The sequence below is a fragment of the Pseudophryne corroboree genome, chromosome 3 (genome assembly GCF_028390025.1).
Source record: "Pseudophryne corroboree isolate aPseCor3 chromosome 3, aPseCor3.hap2, whole genome shotgun sequence".
Taxonomy (NCBI): domain Eukaryota; kingdom Metazoa; phylum Chordata; class Amphibia; order Anura; family Myobatrachidae; genus Pseudophryne; species Pseudophryne corroboree.
In genome coordinates, this window is record NC_086446.1 from 310,920,940 (window position 1) to 310,945,387 (window position 24,448).

Consider the following 24,448-nt stretch of genomic DNA (forward strand, 5'->3'; position numbering starts at 1 on the left):
TCTGGAATTCTGTCTCTCCCCCTCAGACTCTCCACCTTTCTACAAAACTTCTAACAGGCTCTCAAGACCCACTTCTTCACCAAACCCAGCCAAATCTCATTCTCACCCTCTTTTCCACACTCACTGTATACCCCATCTGTGTCACAGCTGTCTGTCTGCCCCTCCCCTTTAGAATGTAACCTATAGCAAGCAGGGCCCTCTTCTCTTATATGCTTTTATTTCCCTTACTTAAACCATTTTAGATGGCACCAAATCACACTGTTTTCTGCCACCCTGATACTTATTTCAGTGTTGTCTGCTGATGCAACTATGTTTTTGTATCCTGTACTTGTCCTATATGGTCTTCAACTGTTAGTCACTGTTTTGCTTATTAATTTATATACTCTGTAATTGGGTGCTGCAGATCCCCTTTGGCACCATTTAAATAAAGGAGAATAATAATAACCAATCAACTTCTGTCATTTTTCAAACACAGCCTGTAAAATAATGGTTAGCCGAATGGTTGGTGGTTTTTCTCTCTCCACTTTATCTCTCTCCAAGCTTTGATAAATCTCCCCCAAAGGGTTCATTTGTTGATCAGAAAGATGCTTCACAGACATAAAAGGTCCTGGGTTTGGAGTTCTACTTATTGGACAAGAATTGTGTAAACACACAGGGATCTATTTACTAAGCCTTGAACGGACATAAAGTGGACAGAGATAAAGTACCAGCCAATCAGCTCCTAACTACAATGTCACAGGCTGGGTTTGAAAAATGACAGTTAGGAGCTGGTTGGCTGGTACTTTATCTCCGTGCACTTTATCTCCATTTAAGGCTTAGTAAATAGACCCCTAAAGAGTGCTGGACAACATTCATAAAAGACATGAGTGTCTAAATTAAAGATCATGTAAATACATCAAAGGAGTCCCTGAAAATGTGTGTTACATTAAGCCACAGACCTTCCCCATATGCTATACAATGGTCTCCTAACTTGTACAAGTCTCTTATGCATGTAAACCTTCTATCAAAATACATTGTCCGTGTAATAATTCAGGCAAAGGATGCACATGCACCTAGCTATTAGAATATTATCAGTAAATGATGTTCAACTTCTTGTGCTTGCTTAAAAATATATTTTGGAAATACGTTTCTCAGCTTTCCATAGGTGCTATGAAGAGCATGTTTAGAACATGGTGGGCCCCTATTTTGTTCTGCTTTTATCTCAGCATTAGTTCAAGTCTGGTTGTCGGGGTCCCTACTGGAAGTTGATTGAGGTGGATAGTTCTGAGCAGTACAAGCAGTGAAAGATTGAACAGAACTCACAGAGGTCATAGTATGAGTCGGTCGATTTATAACTAGAGGTGCAGAGATTGGTGAACCATAGTTAGTAGTCTTAGGGCTTGAAGTAGACTCTTCAGTCTGTTGTAACAACCTCACACTTTCCATATCTCCATGTGATAATGGTGTTCCAGGAGAACATATGGTGTTAGATGGAATATAGCAGCAGTCCCTCACTGGATGGAAAGATTCTGAGTCTGCAGGACGTGGACATGCATCTGGAGAAACCCTTGTAAAATGAACTTGGTTATAAGGAATGTCCGAAGCTAAAGATGCATGTCCAAGGGTCCGGGGCATGGAGGATTCCTGTACCAGATGCAGGGAGTGTGGTATGGGATAGGTGGGCCTAGGCTGCTGCTCATTACAGTTCATGTGGCCCGCAGGAGGGGTAGAAACTACTTGAACTGTGTAGGGACATGCCAAAGGGGGGTTGTACTGCTGGACAGCCAGGAGAGCTTGTAATAAGCGCATCATATGCTGTAGGTCCTTGCTGAGCTGAGAAACTTCTTGGTTGAGATTGTTGATCTGGAATGTAGAAAGAGGGTAAAATGCCAGCCACATAATACAAATCACTTCTAATTCTGCTTTCACAGTCCTCATTTAGCCCATTCTTAATGAGTTCTTTTGCTTATCATATGTCCTAACTGGAGTTAGTAGTGAGACTGCCCACAACCATGTACATGTAACAAACAGTTATTCATCAGTATCTAGAACACATGCCAGAATTTTTACTAAAAATTATTATTTCAGGCTCAGATGTTCTAGGCTACAAGTGGTATATAGGATTTAACTTGCTCTTTCCATAATGTCTTGTTTTAGTTCCATTAAACATTTATGAATGGGTTGAGATCAACTGACACTGCAAATAGGATTCAATCCAAAGAAAGAATTTACAATGAATGCTGAACAGTACAATATGCTATGGCAAATGTGTCACTTGTGGATAATGTTACCTTGTTCTTTATAGAATGAATTCAAACCTATATGCAGTGTTGATCAAATTAGCCATGAGTGCAAGGAAATAACCATATACTGGTTCAAAGTTACTGCTGCCATGCTGTTCCGTCACGGATCAGAGTGTATATTTATTAGCATGGTGTAGGCAGCTGCTATAGCCCATAGTATTAATCAGGTATGACCTTTTACTAAAGTCTTCTTGTAAGGATAATGAAAGTTGATACCTTACAGTATCCTTCTGTCTCTTACCTCTTGGTTTAATCTACATATATTTTGCTTGATCTCTTCTGCTTCAGCTGCTAAAATTGGGTTAACTAAATCTATTCCTGAAACACAAAGAAGAAAGAGATAGAATGTAATTTTTATTGAATAGGCATGAACAAGTTTAGCACCTAATAACAACTAATAAAAGGTATAGTACAGGGATATCATATGTTATAATTCAAGCACCATAAAGTTTAAATTTTCTGCATTTGAAAAGGGGGTGGATGTTCAGTTTTGGGTGGGGAATTGAGGCATAGTTTGGAAGAATAGAAGTATGCATGTGAAAAGGGAGTGGACATTCAGTCAGTTTTGGTGAGGATTTGTGGCATAGTTTGGTAGAATGGAAGTATGCATGTGAAAAAGGGGTTCTGGGTGAGGGTTTGGGAAATAGTTTGGAATAATTGAAGCAAAGGCATGACGCATGTGTAACACCTTTTATGGCTTCTATAAAAAGGGGGGCGTGACTTCATGAGATGCCATCAGAAGGGTCCGTGGCTTAGTGTGGTATCATCAGAAGGGGCATGGCTTCATTACATGGGGGCGTGGCTATGCTTCCCGAACCTCGGGGATACGGGAGGTGCTGGCTGACCCCGGAGACTGCAGTGCCAGCTTCTTCACGGTGATAGAAGCCGGGCACTGCACGTAATTTTACAGTGCAGCCCCCGGCTCCTGTTACTGAGCAGGAGCACTTTGGTGACACCCCTCGGTGGGTTGCACCCCCGTTGTGACGCCACTGAATGGAAGTATCCCTTTGGGTAAATCAAAATACGTAGCGGGTGCATATTTACCCACTTAAATACATGAATTAATGGTCGGTTGGCAGCCATCGATGATCTGCAATCTGTTATGCAATCAGGGAATTTAAATGTGTAAAAATGGCAGATTTGCCGACTTCAACTTTTTCCCTAAAATGGTCTAGATCGTGGAACAGGATTTTTAAACATGTTTAATATTCCTGATTCCTCGACCTGGCCATTGGAGGATTGTCAAGTAGCAGCAATATGACGCTGATGTATGGGAGCCATTACTGAGACATGAATGAGGTTCAGAATACAAAAAGTACTGGAGTATGTGAAATGTAAATACAAGCCCTTCCCTACTGATTTTTACTTTACCAGTATTCACATTCCTGTGTTGACCACACAGGGGGAGATGTACCAAACCTTCAAGAGAGATAGAGTGGAGAAGTTGCATGTAAAGTCACAGAAGGTGATTGGTTGGAATGGGTAATGTCTCCACTTTATCGCTCTCAAAGGTTTGATATATCTTCCCTGTAGACCGAAGAATGACCTCAGCTGACAAATAAGAACATTTACAAAGAAAATGACAAACCATAAAATATTATCTCACAGTCCAAGTTACAAAACAGGTTAGCTCCTAATGCATCTCAGTTAGAATTGGTCAGACAATGGATATTCGTGGGCAATTACAGAACCTCGCCTTGTTTATAACTTCATGAAAAATGCTGAGACTCCAGTGAATGCAAGCATCCATTTACTTGACGTAATTAGCAGAGGCACATGAGAATCCTAATTTTGTCAGTGCTAAACTCAGAAGCAGGACAGATATAAAGAGATTATCACTAGGCACCATTGAGTCACAGAGGATGTGACAGCAAGTGAGGGGGTGGTTTCTACTTCACGTCTAACAACATCTTATAATGTTATAACATACAATATATGTTCATCCCCCTTTTTCTTACTTTTGTGCAGATTCTGAAGTTTTCGGCTACAGACCTAGAATAGATACTGGATAATTTCCTGTCCCTCCAACATATTGGAAGCTTGGCTCAGCCTGCTTATGGCACTGAAATATCTGTGATCACTATAGACAGAGCCGGCCCTAGGCATAGGCAAACTAGGCAAATGCCTTGGGCATTTGGTATGCCTAGGGGCACCAGCAGCTTCTGCTGATTAAAATGATATGCGGCATGCCTATATTCTGTGTGTAGCATTTCGTATGCAGATACAGCCAAAGTAGCACACAGTATAAAGGCATGCAGCATATCATTTTAATCAGCAGAAGCTGCATGTGCATCCTAGCCATATAGCAATGCAAATAAGATGCACTTTCATTAAAAAAAGGCACCCAACGTTAGCAGAGCTGCCAGCTGATTCATGCCAGGCATCTCCTGCTGCATGGTGCATTGAGGCAAGATGTATGAGGACACATCTGTAGCAGAGGCAGAGGTCACAGGGTTAGCGGCCGTGTGAGTGCTGTGTGTGGGTGGGTTGGTTGTGCAGTAGTGTGTAAGGGGCATTACGGGGGAAATTCAATTGTTTGAAAAGTCGGTTGGGTGTCTGTTTTTTCCTGTCTATGAGATAGGAAAAAACAGACACCCAACTGATTTTTCAAACAATTGAATACCACCCTATGTGTGTCGTGTGTATAAATGCATTAATAATGTGCAGTAAATGTGTAAGGGACATTATGTGTGTCATTATGTGTATAAAGGCACTAATAATGTGCGGCATATATGTAAGGGACATTATGTGTATAAGGGCATTAATAAAGGTTGGCATAATGTGTAAGGCGCATTATTTTTATAAGGACATTAATAATGTGTGTCATATGTGTAAGGGGCATTACTGTGTGGTATTATGTGTATAAATGCATTACTAATGTGTGGCATTATGTGTATAAGGTGTTCTACTGTGTGGCGTTATGTATAGAAAGGGCACTACTGTGTGGTCTGATGTGAATAAAGACCAATATAGTGTGGTGTAATGTGAATTAGGAGCAATTCAGTGTGATGTTATGTGAATAAAGGGCTCTACTGTGAGGAGTAATGTATATAAACTAAAGTGGTACTACTGTGTGATGTAACGCGAATTAGGGAGACTATCGCATGATAAAATGTGAATAAAGTTGCAGTACTGTGTGGCATAATTTGAATTGGGGGTACTATTGTGTGGCCAAGCCCCTTTCCAGCAAGAACACGTCCATTTTTGGAGTGTGCGACAAATGTGCACACTGTTCTTATTTAAAATATAGTGGGTAGGAACACCAAAATAAGTGGTGCTAGGGGGCACCAGCCAAAATCTTGCCTAGGGCATCATATTGATTAGGTCCGGCTCTGACTATAGATGCCAATGTTGGGATCCTGACGTTCGGCATCCCGGGTGGCGGGATCTCATACCGATCCCGATGAAACATATCTAAAAACCGGCAGAAGTAATGACAAACTGTAGCTGTAGGGTGCATACAATGCAGCTACTGTTATAGCAGTCCCAGTTGAGAATTATATGGGCTGTGGTATTCTTAGTGACTTAGCTAAACACATCTGCACCCCCATGATCCTTTTAGGTACACTTGACGTTTTCAGGGCCGTCTTAACAGCATTGTGGACCATGGGCAAAGCAATGTACTGGGTCCCCTACCCATCTGTTTATGTGAATAAATGAAAATAATAAAATTATCCTTCCTGCGGTCTTGCAATGTTTCTCCACATGCTTTAATACAGTAAATGGCATTCTGAACTCTAATTGGTGCATAGCTCCAGCCATCCACCAATCATCATACTGACAGCCATTCACTGTCTGGCCGCAGGCTAGGAGGCATGTAGAGAATTCTGCCTGGCCACTCTGTGTAATTCACAATTCGAGCAACCAGGAAGCCTTCGCTATCTGCCTCCCAAGAAGCTCTAGAGCCATTGGTCTGGGAGGCAGATGCCACTCACCCAGCCCAACCCTGCTCAAAGGCACCTAGAATCATGGGGCCTGGGCAGTCCAGTGAGCCCATATATTAATATGGCCATGGACGTTTTGTAAATAGCAAGAATGCTATGTCTAAACCATGCAGAAACAGCTGTTCTGTGATGTGTGCTGGATAAATTTGTCTTTGTAACATATTTGGTGGAGGTGCCTTGCAAGTTTGGGATTGCATTTCCGCAAATGGATTTGGGAATTTGGTCAGGATTAATGGTGTCCTCAATGCTGAAAAGTACAGGCTAGTACTTATCCATTATGCAAAACCATCAGGGAGGCATCCGATTGGCTTCAGACCATTGTACCAGACCAAAATATAACTAAAGCAATAGATGACCTGTGTACGCAGTCGACGGCAGATGCAACGGAACGATATATTGTGCGGCTCGTACACACTGCACAATCTGGCGAATGACTGCACAATATATTGTTCCAGGGACGTGCAGTCATTAATTATTAAAATAATACAAAGAACATACTTATGACACATATTTTGTGTTATAAGTATAAACTTTAGCCTTTGCATTATTTTAATAATTTTTTACCTACTAAAAAACATTTCTAAACATGTTTTGGAGGCACCGTTCTCGGTGCCTCCCGCTGTCAGTGATACAGGTCCGGAAGCGGGGGGCCATAGGGCAGTCATATCCCATTAAAAAAAACACGCCCCTGTCACAGAGTCTCATGTGATTGGCCTGTGGGCGATTTCGGGGGCGTGCACCAACTATTATGTTTAGATTAGAGAACATTTACATACCTGCCCGTCCCCCAGTAGCTGCTGCCAAGTTTAGTCTGACCCGAGAGGGAGGAGAGGCAGCAATTCCCTCTCCTCTGCACTGTGTCATGCTGCGTGTGACACCAGGCCGGCGTTTCCCGCTAAAAGCCTCCTCTGCTCTCCCCCTCCCATCCTGTGACAATGCAGTGACTGATCGTATAGAGGGGGCGGGGGCTACACGGATGGAGGGGCGGAGCTACACGGGTGGAGGGGGTGGAGCTACATGGGACCATCAGACTGCAGCCACAGAGGAGGACATGCTGCTCCAGATCCTGCCAGCCAGGGAGAGTACTGTAAGTGAGAAAGAAGTGTGTGTGTGTGTGTGTGTGTGTGTGTGTGTGTGTGTATTTATTTATGTGTGCGGGGGAGGGGGGGGGGAATGTGAATAAACTGCACTTCTGTGGGCGTTACATGTAAGCTGCGCTACTACTGGGCCGTTACGGGAAAGCTGCGCTACTGTTGGGGCGTTACGTGTAAGCAGCGCTATTACTGGGGCGTTACGTGTAAGCAGCTCTACTACTGGGGCGTTACGTGTAAGCTGCGCTACTACTGGGGCGTTACGTGTAAGCTGCACTACTACTGGGGCGTTACGTGTAAGCTGCGCTACTACTGGGGCGTTACGTGTAAGCTGCGCTACTACTGGAGCGTTACGTGTAAGCTGCGCTACTACTGGGGCGTTACATGTAAGCTGCACTACTACTGGGTTCATTACGTGTAAGCGGCGCTAATACGGGGTTTGTTACGTGTAAGCTGCGCTACTACTGGGGCGTTACAGGAAAGCTGCGCTACTGTTGGGGCATTACGTGTAAACAGCGCTATTACTGGGGCGTTACGTGTAAGCAGCGCTACTACTGTGGGCGTTACGTGTAAGCTGCGTTACTACTGGGACGTTATGGGTAAGCTGCACTACTGCTGGGGCATTACGTGTAAGCAGCGCTACTACTGTGGCGTTACGTGTAAGCAGCGCTACTACTGGGGCGTTACGTGTAAGCTGCGCAACTACTGGGGTGTTACGTGTAAGCTGAGTTACTACTGGGGCATAAGTGTAAGCTGCGCTACTACTGGGGCATTACGTATAAGCTGCGCTACTACTGGGGCGTTACGTGTAAGCTGCGCTACTACTGGGTTCGTTACGTGTAAGCTGCGCTACTACTGGGTTCGTTACGTGTAAGCTGCGCTATTACTGGGGCGTTACGTGTAAGCTGCGCTACTACTGGGGTCGCTATGTGTAAGCGGCGCTACTACTGGGGTTATGTGTAAGCGGCACTACAACTGGGGTGTTATGTGTAAGCAGCGCCACTACTGGGGCGTTTAAAATGGGGGTACAATTGTGTGGCCATGCCCCTTCCCTGTGAGACCACATCCCTTTTTCGACACGCGCTGTCCCTTTGTAAAGTATGGGAGGGGAAAATGTATAGTTTGCAGGGGGGCGCCGAACAACCTAGCACCAGCCCTGTGTGACACGTTACGTCACACGGTCAGTGAGAGGAGCCATAAAGCCAGAGGTGTGGTGAGGTGCGCTGCTGTCCAGAGAGGTTACAAGAGAATACAAGTTGGTGAGTTACTGTCTGGGAGGGTTGCGGTGGGGAAGGGGTGGCCGCGACATTCAATTCCTGTGACATTTACCAGCTACAATGCGGACGGGGGAGATGAAGACAGTGAGATGCTGTAGGATCCTGCTAGGCTGAGGTTTTTTGAGGTGCTGTTACAGCAGTGTGCCTCCCAGTGAGAGTCTAGATGCAAAGCTGTACTTACCCCACTGTGTTTTCTAAGGGGGGGGGGGGGCACAAAGGGGGAGCGTTTTAGGCATGGTTGCTTGCATCTCCCCTGTGTGCCACTGCTGTCATGCAGAACATGATAAAGCATACTACTAAGGCTGTCCTAACGTTAGTCAAACCCTTAAAAAAAACTTTTTTTGTTTATTTACATACAGTGTTTCTGTTTATTTCTCACAATATCAAGATACAAATGTGGTTATAACTATCCATAACAATTAATCTATGCTGCTTAATAGTGTTGTCTGTACAAATACCCACCAGGAGTCAAGTACTTTGATTTAGATTTAGTGGCATGGAGGGAGACAGGGCAGTACGCTGGCGTGGACGGAGACAGGGAAGGATGGTGGCATAGAAGGAGACAGGGCAGTACGCTGGAGTGGACGGAGACAGGGAAGGATGGTGGCATAGAAGGAGACAGGGCAGTACACTGGCATGGAGGGAGACAGCAAAGGATGGTGGCATAGCAGGAGACAGGACAGTACGCTGGCATGGAGGGAGACAGCGCAGCATGGTGGTGTAGAAGGAGACAGGGCAGGATGGCGGCGTAGAAGGAGACAGGGCATGATGGTGGCGTAGAAGGAGACAGGGCATGATGGTGGCGTAGAAGGAGACAGGGCAGGATGCTGGCGTGGAGGGAGACAGGGCAGGATGCTGGCGTGGAGGGAGACAGGGCAGGATGCTGGCGTGGAGGGAGACAGGGCAGGATGCTGGCGTGGAGGGAGACAGGGCAGGATGCTGGCGTGGAGGGAGACAGGGAAGGATGGTGGCGTGGAGGGAGACAGGGAAGGATGGTGGAGTGGAGAGAGACAGGGAAGGATGGTGGCGTGGAGGGAGACAGGGAAGGATGGTGGCATGGAGGGAGACAGGGAAGGATGGTGGCGTGGAGGGAGACAGGGAAGGATGGTGGCGTAGAAGGAGACAGGGCAGTACACTGGCGTGGAGGGAGACAGGGAAGGATGGTGGCATAAAAGGAGACAGGGCAGTACGCTGGCATGGAGGGAGACAGCGCAGCATGGTGGCGTAGAAGGAGACAGGGCAGGATGGTGGCATGGAGGGAGACAGGGCAGGATGGTGGTATGAAAGGAGACAGGGCAGTATGGTGGCGTAGAAGGAGAAAGGGCAGGACGCTGGCGTGGAGGGAGACAGGGCAGGATGGTGGCACTGGAGGGAGATACGGCAGCATGCTGGCGTGGACGGAGACAGGGAAGGATGGTGGCATAGAAGGAGACAGGGCAGTACACTTGCATGGAGGGAGACAGGGCAGGATGGTGGCATGGAGGGAGACAGGGCAGCATGGTGGTGTTGAAGGAGACAGGGCAGGTTGGTGGCACCTGAGGGAGACACGTTAGCATGGTGGCGTAGAAGGAGACAGGGCAGGACGCTGGCGTGGAGGGAGACAGGGCAGGATGGTGGCACTGGAGGGAGATACGGCAGCATGGTGGCATAGAAGGAGACAGGGCAGGACGCTGGCGTGGAGGGAGACAGGGGAAGGATGGTGGCAATAGAGGGAGATACGGCAGCATGGTGGCGTAGAAGGAGACAGGGCAGGACGCTGGTGTGGAGGGAGACGGGGAAGGATGGTGGCATAAAAGGAGACAGGGCAGGATGCTGGTATCAAGGGAGACAGGGCAGGATGCTGGCGTGGAGGGAGACAGGGCAGGATGGTGGCGTGGAGGGAGACAGGGCAGGATGGTGGCGTGGAAGGAGACAGGACAGGATGGTGGTGTGGAAGGAGACAGGACAGGATGGTGGCACTGGAGGGAGACAGAGCAGGATGGTGGCACTGGAGGGAGACAGAGCAGGAAGGTGGCGGCCAATGGCTTGGGCAGAGGCCATTAGTGGTGGTGGTATTGGGCATCGGCTTGGGGGCAGTAGCAGGCTTTGGCTTGGCGGCGGTAGGGGTCATCGGCGGGACTCGGTGGACATTATGGCTGCAGTACCTCACCAGTCACTGACCTCACCGCACGCCACTGTATTGTTCCCCTGCTGCATCCAAATGCATGGGGCCATCTGCCACATCTTCAGATTGGATTGTATGTATAGCAGATTTGAAGATGCAACGAACGATCAGCGGGAGCGTGCAATAGTGCATGCACATTTGACAATTTGACGGATTTCTTGTTTCCAATCTGTCGGAAATCAGGCAATCATTAAAAAAGTAATATAATGTGTACTCAGGTTTACTGTATGTGTCTGTTTTCTCTGATTATGGATTGTTGTTTTATTTGTTTCTTTTCTTTTGCAAACTACGGCCTTTGGTTCTTGTATGGTTTGTGACACTGAAGTGCAGCTTAACTTGCTTTGTCTACTGTAGATTGTAAATATAAATGAAGGAATATGTCTGGGAAGAGCAATATGAGTATCAGTAAGACCTGACAGTGAAATAAGATGTCTGTACTTATTACCAATTATATGGACATTTTAAGAAAATAAATTAATTTTACTGTCAAGTTAGGATCTATTATTGGTGGATAATGAGCAGCAAAAACTATAATTATGTATAGCTGCATATATAAAATAAATGACCTCTGCAACTTACCATGCTGGGGGTTCCTCTACAAGCCTCAGTGAAAACTGTCCTCCTTGGTGAGAAAGTGCTATGTGCAAGCACAACTATAGGGCCTAATTCAGATCTGATCGCAACAACAAATTTGTTAGCTAATCGGCTAAACCATGTGCACTGCAGGGGGCAAATATAACATGTGCAGAGAGAGTTAGATTTGGGTGGGGTGTGTTCAAACTAAAATCTAAATTGCAGTGTAAAAATAAAGCAGCCAGTATTTACCCTGCACAGAACCAATATAACCCACTCAAATCTAACCCTCTCTGCAAATGTTATATCTGCCACACCTGCAGTGCACATGGTTTTGCCCATTAGCTAACAAATTTGCTGATGCGATCAACTCTGAATTAGGCTCCGTGCATGAGAATAGTGATTGAACTGAATGGTAGGCAGCAAAGCCTCTTTGGCTTCACTGAAATACTATTGATCAGGTAACCCAATGACAACCTGAAGTTGTGGCTAAAAACCAAAGGTTTTCAACTCTTAATAAATTGGTTACAACTGGTTACAATCGCTGTCCCCATAGCTATCTAAGAGGATAGCAGTCTGCACCACTAACAAGGGTACAGTCGGAGAAACTCTGGTATTGACCCTTTGTTAAGTAGCAAACAGCAGTAGTAGAGCCTTTGCCTGCGTTTACACTGGAATTGTAGCTTTTTCCCAATTTCTTAAATAGACCTTTAGGGGTAAATGTATTAAACAGCGGCTTGCAAAAGCATGTTTAAGCGGGAAACTTAAACCAGCAATACCTAGCCAAAGTGAATCAAAACTCATTGGAATACAGTAGAGATGAGCGGGTTTGGTTTTAAACGGTTCTCAAAACAGCATCTTATTGGCTCACGGATGTCTCTTGTTTTGGATAGCCAAAAGATTCCGATTTGAGAACCGAGTAAATCCGAGTAAAACCCGAACCCGCTCATCTCTAGAATACAGTATGTGACATTTATACTTGTCCTAATCTTGTATTAATGGGTACTTAAAGGTAGGACTTTCATGGAGAAATAACTTGCTCTTCAAGAAACAAGATGGGTGGAACACAGATAACTGTTGTGTACAGTACTTGGATACAAAGAACATGTGTGTATAATATACTATAGTCTCCTTGTGCTGTGTATTTCTTACATCTATACCTGCAACTGGAGACTGTCGGACTGGAGATCTTCCCCTTGAGCTGTCCATGTTGAATTGAAAGGTCTGGTTCTCTGAAGAATCTCCACTGTCCTCAATCCCATCTACCACTCTGTAGACAAAGCGTACATATTTAAATATATTCTTCATTTATATAGTGCCAAAATAGTTCCTGCCTCACTGGAGTTTTTATAATCTAATTTTCCTATCATAGACACATTTTAGGTATACATCCCAACATGACCCTCTCCAGGAGGAACAGAAGGCTCTGCTCCTGGACTTCTCTCTTAATTTATGATTGCCGTCATATGTGGTGAAACACCGTTCTTTTCCATTAACCTGTTCAACACAGGTGCCGGCAATCATAAATTAAGAGAAAAGTCTAGAAGCAAAGTATTCTGTCCCTCCTAGAGAGGATCATGTAGGGAGGTATGGCTAAAGTGTATATTATAAATATGATAAAATGTTATCATGTTGCAAGGCACTAGGGGTGGATGTATCAAACCTTGTAGACAGTTACACTGGAGAGAGATAAAGTACCAACCAACCAGCTCCTAACTGTAATTATTGAAAAAATAGCAAGAGCTGATACTTTATCTCTCTCCATTTTATATACACTGCTCAAAAAAATATATGGAACACTAAAATAACACATCCTAGATCTGAATGAATGAAATATTCTTATTAAATACTTTGTTCTTTACATAGTTGAATGTGCTGACAGCAAAATCACACAAAAATTATCAATGGAAATCAAATTTATTAACCCATGGAGGACTGGATTTGGAGTCACACTCAAAATTAAAGTGGAAAAACACACTACAGGCTGATCCAACTTTGATGTAATGTCCTTAAAACAAGTCAAAATGAGGCTCAGTAGTGTGTGTGGCCTCCACGTGCCTGTATGACCTCCCTACAACGTCTGGGCATGCTCCTGATGAGTTGGCGGATGGTCTCCTGAGGGATCTCCTCCCAGACCTGGACTAAAGCATCCAGTGGCAAACGCAGGATTTGCATGGGGGGGTTTCCTCCCGGCGCCGGTATGCTGGTCACCGGGAGGCCGGCCGCCGGGAGATCGTAGTGAACCCATATACACATATACATAGCATATTAAACATGCATACATATATATATATATATATATATACACACACATACAGTACACATATATATACACATGTATATATATATATATCATATGTGTGTGTGTGTGTGTGTGTGTGTGTGTTTATATGTATGTATGTATGTATGTATGTATATACATGTGTATATATGTAGGCACATGGATATATATGTACTATAATTAAAATATTAAAATAAAGTAAACTTTTATTGCACTTGCAAGTGCCACCAGGAAGACAGCAGGCTGCAGAGGACGCTAGACAGTCATTAATAATACTCATGCAGCTAAAAAAAAAAATGTTTTTTTTTTTTTTTTTTAAGTGGAGGGGGTTTCTGGGTACTCGGAAACCCCCCCCTGGGTGCGCCACTGCCATCCCCCAAATCCTGGACAGTCTGCGGTGCAATGTGGCGTCGGTGGATGGAATAAGACATGATGTCCCAGATGTGCTCAACTGGATTCAGGTCTGGGGAACGGGCGGGCCAGTCCATAGCATCAATGCCTTCGTCTTGCAGGAACTGCTGACAAATTCCAGCCACATGAGGTCTAGCATTGTCTTGCATTAGAAGGAACCAAGGTCCAACCGCACCAACATATGGTCTCACAAGGGGTCTGAGGATCTCATCTCGGTACCTAATGGCAGTCAGGCTACCTCTGGCGAGCACATGGAGGGCTGTGCGGCCCCCCAAAGAAATGCCACCCCACACCATTACTGACCCACTGACAAACCGGTCATGCTGGAGGATGTTGCAGGCAGCAGAACGTTCTCCTTGGCGTCTCCAGACTCTGTCACGTCTGTCACATGTGCTCAGTGAGAACCTGCTTTCATCTGTTAAGAGCACAGGGCGCCAGTGGCGAATTTGCCAATCTTGGGGTTCTCTGGCAAATGCCAAACGTCCTGCACGGTGTTGGGCTGTAAGCACAACCCCCACCTGTGGACGTCGGGCCCTCATACCACCCTCATGGAGTCTGTTTCTGATAGTTTGAGTAGACACATGCACATTTGTGGCTTGCTGGAGGTCATTTTGCAGGGCTCTGGCAGTGCTCCTCCTGTTCCTCCTTGCACAAAGGCGGAGGTAGCGGTCCTGCTGCTGGGTTGTTGCTCTCCTACGGCCTCCTCCACGTCTCCTGATGTACTGGACTGTCTCCTGGTAGTGCCTCCATGCTCTGGACACTACGCTGACAGACACAGCAAACCTTCTTGCCACAGCTCGCATTGATGTGCCATCCTGGATGAGCTGCACTACCTGAGCCACTTGTGTGGGTTGTAGACTCCGTCTCATGCTACCACTAGAGTGAAAGCACCGCCAGCTTTCAAAAGTGACCAAAACATCAGCCAGAAAGCATAGGAGCTGAGAAGTGATCTGTGGTCACCACCTACAGAACAACTCCTTTATTGGGGGTGTCTTGCTAATTGCCTATAATTCCCACCTGTTGTCTATTCCATTTGCACAACAGCATGTGAAATTGATTGTCAATCAGTGTTGCTTCCTAAGTGGACAGTTTGATTTCACAGAAGTGTGATTGACTTGGAGTTACATTGTGTTGTTTGAGTGTTCCCTTTATTTTTTTGAGCAGTGTATCTCCAAACTTTGATAAATCTCGTCCAAAAAAACACATTTTTAAAACCTGCTAGACAACATTGTTTTATGTAGCACAAAGTGCTATACAAATGTGAAAAAAAATTGTTAACTTCTGCAAACACCTCTAGAGCAGCAGGTAGCTTCTACATTACCTGGGGAACAGGAGGTACTTTCCCAGAGTTTTCTGCTAAACATGACAGTGCAAACCCCACAGTTACATTCAAATTACAGTGCAAACAAAGCGCTGTTTAAGCCATTCCTACTTTCTTTGCCACAGATATCATTCCATACTTGCCTACCTGACCCTCTCCATGAGGGAGAAAATGCTCCTCCTGTATATCGGCGGCGGCGCCTCTGCAATTTTTTGGGGGGGAGGGCGAGCTGCCCCCTTGCCCCCCCCAGTTCTGACGCCTCTGCCTGTGAGGAGCTAGTTAATTGATAAGAAAGGTGTTTCACCACAGGTGATGGCAATCATACATTACCAGGAAAGTCCAGGAACAGAGCATTTTCTCCCTCATGGAGAGGGTCCGGTAGGCAAGTATGTATCATTCCAACCTTTACAAAATATTACACAGCTTGTTTCAGAACTGTTGCTCTAACGGTTGTTTACAAAAGTGTTAAACTGTGGGCGCATAGGGCAAATTATGTTTAATGATTTAATGCAGAGGTTTTCAAATGCAGTCCTCAAGGCACCCCAGTGGTCCAGGTTTTAAGTTTATCCATGCTTGGCTACAGGTGACTTAATTAGCAGCTCAGTCAATTTGATTTAACCATCTGTGCTGAGCCATGGAAATACTTAAAACCTTGACTGGGGTGCCTTGAGGACCGCGTTTGATAACCTCTGATTTTTTTAATCAACTTTTGCATGAACAGACCTGCATACACTGTACACATGCCATCACATGGATTTGTTACCTAAATATTGGCCAATTGAGGATGTTGATGACTAGATGGGGACTAGATGCACTTTTGAGCCTCAGTTTATTCCCACATGCAACGTTAGATTTCATTGGTGTAACAAGATATTTGAATGAAATTCATTATGAATTATGTTTACCATACTATCCCTTTACACTTCAAGAACAAGTGATTTCACTCATGAATTACAGAGGTTCTGGCTGCATTTCACCTGGTTTTAATCAGCTAGAGAACCTGTGTAATTCATGAGTGTTTCGGTTTAAAGGGATAGTATGGTAAGCCTATTATTAGTGCGTTCATTATTTTGCTTGTAGCTACAGAGCTTTTCTGATGCAAAAATACAAATAAATAGATAAAAACAGGAGCGCTAGAAAAAAAGAGAGATTAAAATAATGAATTAAATAAAAAAGTTGCAAACACCTGTGAAAAAAAGAAAATGATTAATTAATAATGTTTACAGCACTTCTGTGCTGATGTGAAAGTCCCGTGCGTGTGTCCTTTTGTGGACACCGGAGCTGTGATCCGTGCTGCGCTGCAGTGGGGAAACCTGACTGTCTGTCTCTCCCTTACTCTGCCTACCTGTAGTAACGTCCGTCACTCAGTTTTCACACGTAGATCTTGTTCCGCTGCCCCGTTCTTGATGCCGTCATATATATATACAAATATTTTTCCCTTTCCGCATAGGTGGTGGTAAACAGGCCATGGACTATATTTGCAATGGGCACATTTTGCACATAAAAAGTACATGTTTATGTTAAAATAACCTTGACGGAGGGCATGATAAAACAGACTATAGAACTACATTTCCCACCATGCTTTGGTGTATACAGAGAGTGAGACCATATGCAACTCACTCAGCCAATCATGGGAGCTGTATTCCTGTTACTTCCTATCTTCAGTGGATAGACCAACATGAGCAGAGAGGAGGCAATACACAGATATACATACAGACAGGAGGAGTATAACATACCCTCCAACACGACTGAGTAGAAAATAGGTACAAATTAGGAAATGGGTGTGGCCATGGGTAAAGGTGGCGTGACCCTGCAGCGCACCCATAGGAATCAATAGAAATGGGAGATGCTGAAACCTAGTACAAATCACTTTATGGCCAGTACAGACCATTAAGATAAGATTTTACTTACCGGTAAATCTATTTCTCGTAGTCCGTAGAGGATGCTGGGACTCCGTATGGACCATGGGGAATAGACGGGCTCCGCAGGAGATAGGGCACTTTAAGAAAGCTTTGGATTCTGGGTGTGCACTGGCTCCTCCCTCTATGCCCCTCCTCCAGACCTCAGTTAGGGAAACTGTACCCAGAGAAGATGGACAGTACGAGGAAGGATTTTTGTAAATCTAAGGGCGAGATCCATACCAGCCACACCAATCACACCGTATAACTTGTGATAAACTACCCAGTTAACAGTATGAACAACAGCATAGCCTCGGTTCAACCGATAAACTATAACATAACCCTTATGTAAGCAATAACTATATACAAGTCTTGCAGAAGAAGTCCGCACTTGGGACGGGCGCCCAGCATCCTCTACGGACTACGAGAAATAGATTTACCGGTAAGTAAAATCTTATTTTCTCTAACGTCCTTGAGGATGCTGGGACTCCGTAAGGACCATGGGGATTATACCAAAGCTCCCAAACGGGTGGGAGAGTGCGGATGACTCTGCAGCACCGAATTGAGCAAACAGGAGGTCCTCCTCAGCCAGGGTATCAAACTTACAGAACTTTGCAAAGGTATTTGACCCCGACCAAGTAGCAGCTTGGCACAGCTGTAGTGCCGAGACCCCTCGGGCAGCCGCCCAAGAAGAGCCCACCTTCCTAGTGGAATGGGCCTAAACCGATTTAGGTAACGGCAATCCTGCCGTAGAATGCGCCAGCTGAATCGTGTTACAGATCCAGCGAGCAATAGTCTGCTTTGAAGCAGGGCCGCCAACCTTGTTGGCTGTATACAGGACAAACAGTGCTTCTGTTTTGCAGATCCTAGCCGTTCTGGCCACGTACATTTTCAAAGCCCTGACCACATCAAGGGACTCGGAATCCTCCAAGTCACGCGTAGCCACAGGCACGACCATAGGTTGGTTCATATGAAAGGATGAGACCACCTTTGGCAGGAATTGAGGACGGGTCCGCAATTTCGCTCTATCCATATGGACAATCAGATAGGGCTTTTAGTGATAAAAGCCTCCAATTCCGAAACTCGCCTAGCCGAAGCCAAGGCTAACAACATGACCACCTTCCAGGTAAAATATTTCAACACCACTGACTTAAGTGGTTCAAACCAATGTGACTTAAGGAACCGTAACACCACGTTAAGGTCCCAAGGCGCCACCGGCGGTACAAAAGGAGGCTAAAAATGCAGTACTCCCTACACAAACGTTTGTACTTCAGGAAGAGAAGCCAATTCTTTTTGGAAGAAAATGGATAAGGCCGAAATTTGAACCTTTATCGATCCTAATTTCAGGCCCAAGTTCACTCCAGTTTGAAGGAAGTGAAGCAGACGGCCCAAAAGGAATTCCTCCGTAGGAGCATTCCTGGCCTCACATCAGGAAACATATTTTCGCCATATTCGGTGATAATGTTTCAATGTCACTTCCTTCCTAGCCTTAATTAGGGTAGGAATGACCTCCTCCGGAAAATACCCATTACCGCTAGGATCCTGCGGTGAACCACCATGCCGTCAAACGCAGCCGTGGTAAGTCTTGGAACAGACAGGGCCCCTGCTGCAGCAGGTCCTGTCTTAGAGGAAGAGGCCACGGATTCTCTGTGAGCATTTCCTGCAAATCTGGATACCAGGTCCTCCGTGTCCAATCTGGAACAATGAGAATTGTTCTCACTCCTCTTTTTCTTATTATCCTCAACATCATGGGTATGAGAGGAGGAGGAGTAAACACAGAGACCGACCGGAACACTCACGGTGTCACTAGGGCGTCCACAGCTTACTGCCTGAGGGTCTCCTGACCTGGCGCAATAACTCTGCGGCTTTGTGTTGAGGCGGGACGCCATCATGTCTATCAGTGGCAGTCTCCACCGAATTGCAATCTGTGCTAAGACTTCCTGATGAAGTCCCCACTCTCCAGGACGTAGGTCGTGTCCGCTGAGGAAGTCTGCTTCCCAGTCGTCCACTCCCGGAATGAACACTGCTGACAGTGCGCTTACATGATTCTCCGCCCAGCGAAGAATTCTGGTGGCTTCCGCCATCGCCACTCTGCTCCTTGTGCCGCCTTGGCGGTTTACATGAGCTAATGCGGTGACGTTGTCTGACTGGATCAGAACCGGTTGGTCGCGAAGTAGGGTCTCCGCCTGACGTAGGGCGTTGTATATGGCCCTTAGTTCCAAGAAGTGAAGACAAGTCTCTTGACTTGACCAAAGACCTTGGACATTTTATTTTTCCCTGTGTTCCTGCTCCCCAACCTCGGAGGCTCGCGTCCGTGGTCACCAGGATCCAGTCCTGAATGCCGAACCTGCGGCCCTATAGAAGGTGAGCACCCTGCAGCCACCACAGGAGAGATACCCTGGCCCTGGGGGAGAGCCTGTGAGTGAACTCAGATGTTGCTGAAGAGTCGAAGACGTGCTCCCCCTGGGACGGACTCCCTTAGCGGAGCTCCCGCATCCTGCGGTGGATGTAGTAGAGGCCGGGGAGGACTTCTGTTCCTGGGAACTAGCTGTGCCCCGTGCCCTTACCTCTGGTATGAAAGGACGCTCCTCATACTTTCTTGATATTCTGCGGCCGAAAGGACTGCATTTGATAGTGTCGTGCTTTCTTAGTCTGTGAGGGAATATAAGGCAAAAGATCAGAATTACCAGCTATAGCTGTGGAGACTAGGTCCGAGAGCCCTTCTCCACACAATTCCTCAGCCTTGTGAGGTAAACCCTCCATAAGCCTCTTTTAGTCGGCATCACCTGTCCATTGCATGTTCCCCAGGACAAGTCTAGCAGAAATCGACATAGCGTTGACTCTAGAACCCAGTAGACTAACGTCTCTTTGGGCATGTTATATATATATATATATATATATATAAGACAACATCTTTTACATATAAATATATATATATATATATATATATACATACATATACTAGGGACAATACCATGGCATCCTTATCTAGGGTTTCAACCTCCGCTGATAAGGTATCTGACTACGCTGCTACAGCGCTATAAACCCATGCCGACACAATCGCCGGTCTGAGTAGTGTACCAGAATGTGTGTAAATGGACTTCAAAGTACTTTTACTGCATGCTATCTGCAGGATCCCTGAGGATAGCTGTTAAGTCAGCGCTACCTTTTTGGGTAAACGTGTCAATGCCTTGTACACCCTAGGGGAAGATTCCCATCGTATCCTGTTCCCATTAGGGAAAGGATACTCCCTGAGAATTCTTTTTGGGAAGCTGCAGCTTCTTGTCTGGAGATTCCCGCTCTTTTTCTTCATGAGAGGAGGGAAATTTACCTCAGCTTACTTCCCCTTAAACATGTGTACCCTTGTGTCAGGGACAGATGAGCCATCAGTGATATGCAAAACATCTTTTATTACAATAATCATAGATTGAATACTTTTCTGCCAGTCTTGGCTGTACTTTGCATTATCGTAGTCGACACTGGTGTCAGACTCTGTGTCGATAACAGTGTATTATTTTGGATAGTGAGCGTTGTGAGACTCTGAAGGTCTCTGTGACATAGGGGCAGACATGGGTAGATTCCCTGGAATACAATGTAAATGGGGAGTGGTTATGGCTGGGCGCCACTATACAAAATGTGAGTCATTAAAAGGGATTAATACATTCCTTTATGGAGGACGTTCCTCAGGATTTCCTTTTCGTCAATACGTTTCCACTCTCAGAGAGGCTTGTGTGTTAACCTTTGTTGGTTAGCTTTGCTGGTTTGGAATTATTTTTTTAAAAACATGTTTGTACATATATGTGTTGTATTAAATTGTAAATTTTAAACTTTATTACACATGTTATGTTCTCATTCCATTTCATGTACTGAGAGTGAAAACTTATTGACGAAAAGGAAATCCTGAGGAACGTCCTCCATAAAGGAATGTATTAATTCCTTTTAATGACTCACATGTTGTATAAGGGCGCCCAGCCATAACCACTCCCCATTTACATTGTATTCCAGTTTAATTGAAGTGTTTTGGGGAGACACTTGTTTGGGGGATTTGGTGTAGCCAGGCAGCCTCTTGCGCAGTTAAGAACACAACGAAAATCTTGTTATAAATCATGGGTAGATTCCCTGTCTGTTCTCTAATCTTTTGTAATAAGCTCATCTTAGCACTTAATTTCACATATCCAATCAGGTGTCGGCGTTGTCGACGGAGACACCACGCACCCACACAGATTTGCTCCATCTCTTCCTTAGGAGAGCCTTTTACCGCAGACATGTCGACACACACGTACCGACACACTCCACACACACAGGGAATGTCTGAAGACAGGTTCCCCCCTAGGCCCTTTGGAGAGACAGAGAGAGAGTATGCCAGCACACACCCCAGCGCTATATAACCCAGGAAAAAACACAGAATGTTTTACCCAGTAGCGCTGCTGTAATGTATAATCGCCAAATATGTGCCCCCCCTCTACTTTAAAACCCTCTTCACCGTGTGTCAAGCAGGGGAGAGTCCGGGGAGCTTCCTCTCAGCGGTGCTGTGGAGAGAAAATGGCGCTGGTGAGTGCTGAGGGAGAAGCCCCGCCCCCTCGGCGGCGGGCTTCTGTCCCGCTCAAACTTACTAAAATATGGCGGGGGCTCTTTTATATACATGTACAGTGCCCACCTGTACATGTATATAGACTTTTGCAATAGGAGAGGTGTTTTATTGCTGCCCAGGGCTCCCCCCCTGCGCCCTGCACCCTTACAGTGACCGGAGTGTATGAGGTGTAATGGAGCAATGACGCACAGCTGCAGTGCTGTGCGTTACCTCAGTGAAGCTCTGAAGGCTTCTGCCGCCTGAGACGTCTTCTGACTTCGTTTCTTCTGGCTCTGTGAGGAGAACGGCGGCGCGGCTCTGGGGGTGTACGCCCAGTAAGAACCTGCGTTCACCCACTCTGGAGCTAATGGTGTCCAGTAGCCGAGGAAGCAGAGCCTATCTTAGACAAGAAGGTCTGCCCCTCTCTCCTCAGTCCCTCGATGCAGGGAGCCTGTTGCCAGCAGTGCTCCCTGTAAAAATGTAGAAAAAATCCAAACAAAAATGCTTTCTAGGCAGAGAACTCAGGGAGCTCCCTGCAGTGCACCCATCTCGCTCTGGGCATAGTGTAAAACTGAGGTCTGGAGGAGGGGCATAGAGGGAGGAGCCAGTGCACACCCAGAATCCAAAGCTTTCTTAAAGTGCCCTATCTCCTGCGGAGTCAGTCTATTCCCCATGGTCCATACGGAGTCCCAGCATCCTCAAGGACTGTACCGACCAAAAAAGTAAAATTGGAGGGTATGGTATAATGTATGCGTAGATGTACAGGTATTGTCTATGTTTATCGTAGAAAAGTGCGTGCAAGCATTAGGGAAAGGGTGAGGTGGAGAGCACATGTATTTAGTGGGCACTGGCATTGGGCGGGTGCAAGCATTAGGGAAGGTGCAGGTGTTTAGGGGGTGCTGTCAATGGAGTGTGCAAGCAGGGATGGACTGGTTCCAGAATATGGCCCTGGCATTCACGTACGCACTCGGCATGGGTCCCACAGATCACAGGGGCATGCTGTGAGTCATGGGGGGCGTGGACTCATGGCATGCCCCCATTCTGTTGAAATATACACTACGGGCGGGGGGCGGTGGCACAGGGGCAAAGCACACGGGGGCATGCCACGAGTTAGGGGGGCTCGCAGCAGCACCCCCCCCCCATTTTTGTTACAAACGGGTACTTCCTGGTGAGTGGGGGGGGGGGGGAGGCGGGGATCGGGGAGCTGCGCTATGCTGCCCGCAGCCTTCCCAGCTCTCTCTGTGACCAGCCCACCTGCCCATTGGCCCTTCTGGCATATGCCAGAAGTCCCAGATGGGCAGTCCGGCCCTGGGTACAAGTTAGCTTTTTTTTCCCTGGCACATAAGCCGAGTAGACTCTGCACTGATCTCTGGGCACATGCTCCGTGTGCCATTTTCCCAATGATACCTCTACTGCCCATGTGCAGATCTCCGGGAAAATGGCACTCGCACCACTTTCACAGTGATTTCTGCTGAGCCTACAGTATATACAGGCAACTACCATCTATGGGTGCTTTCTATAATGCATCTATTACAGATAGCTCCCATTATAGATACGCCAGTGGTATAGCTATTTACTTTGCGTGATGATTTCTCTCCTTCTACCAAACGCATCTCCAGGCAGATCTGCAAGCTGAGTTGCTGTATTGGAGTGTGCAGAATTGTGTATGTGCACTAACAGATACACATATCTTATTTATTTTATATGGAAATACCATTCAGGATCATGTTTAAGATGCATATTGCGTGTCTGTATCTGCAGATTAAGTATTGATGCTTAGTGTTTTTCTTTGTTCATACCTGTATTAGTGTCTGCAGATTGTGATTTGCTTAAATATGCAAGCTGGCAAAAAGTTGTATAGAGCATTTGTGCAAGGACAAGGCGGACAGACACATTTACACACAAATGCTTTGTGTAGCTGTGTATTTTACAATTTAAACTGTATATTAACTTTATTCAATGATCACTGATTCATTGACTTATCACTCTGGACAAGTTCAAACATATCAAGCAACATATTGAAAATTCTGGATAACAAAATGGAAACACTAAACTCACCGAGGGCTGAGATCCGGTGGTCCATATGTGTTGAGAGATGGAATGAGAAGCTTGGCCGGCTTTCGTGAGCCAACACAGTCGGCATCAGACACTTTCCCTGGATTGCGACAGTGAGGTGAAGGGCTGCGGCAATGACTGTTACGGACTGGAGACCGGCAGTTACGACGGAAGGCAGAGAATTGCCTCAGATCATCTCCGAGCAGGCTGCTCAAGGAGCCGCGTCGCACAGGACTATTAAGGTTTGGCAGCATGAGTTTCCTACGTGTCATGGTAGCAGGAGAGTGATGGAAAAAGTCATCTGCCTCATCATTGTCTTCTAGTATTGATGTCAACTTTTTATCAGGTGTGGTACCAGATTCTGGACGAGGCTGGAAAATGAAGCAACAAATCACTTAGATGATAAAATTCTTTAAGTCTAAAGCTGATCTCACAACTGCCCATTTAGTGGCCCATTTTGACTGATTTAGACCAAATTGGCATGAAATTAGCATATCTGTGAGCTCCCAAAAAATTATTTTCCAAAAATAATTGATAAGAATTATACAATTTTAATTTTGAGCTGCTTGTACAGCCAAACT

At 45.9% G+C, this 24,448-nt stretch overlaps 1 protein-coding gene across 1 annotated transcript in view; it reads right to left on the reverse strand.

Annotated features, from left to right (window-relative positions):
* Positions 1–792: 792 nt before the first annotated feature.
* KCNH4 (potassium voltage-gated channel subfamily H member 4) overlaps positions 793–24,448 on the reverse strand; it is a 385,378-nt gene continuing 361,722 nt past the window's right edge. The window contains exons 13-16 of the mRNA XM_063959424.1: positions 23,871–24,238; positions 12,492–12,601; positions 2,524–2,600; positions 793–1,842 (exon numbers count right to left, since the gene is read on the reverse strand). Coding sequence (XP_063815494.1) covers positions 1,213–1,842; positions 2,524–2,600; positions 12,492–12,601; positions 23,871–24,238 — 1,185 coding nt within the window. The 3' untranslated portion in view covers positions 793–1,212. The remainder of the gene's footprint in view (positions 1,843–2,523; positions 2,601–12,491; positions 12,602–23,870; positions 24,239–24,448) is intronic.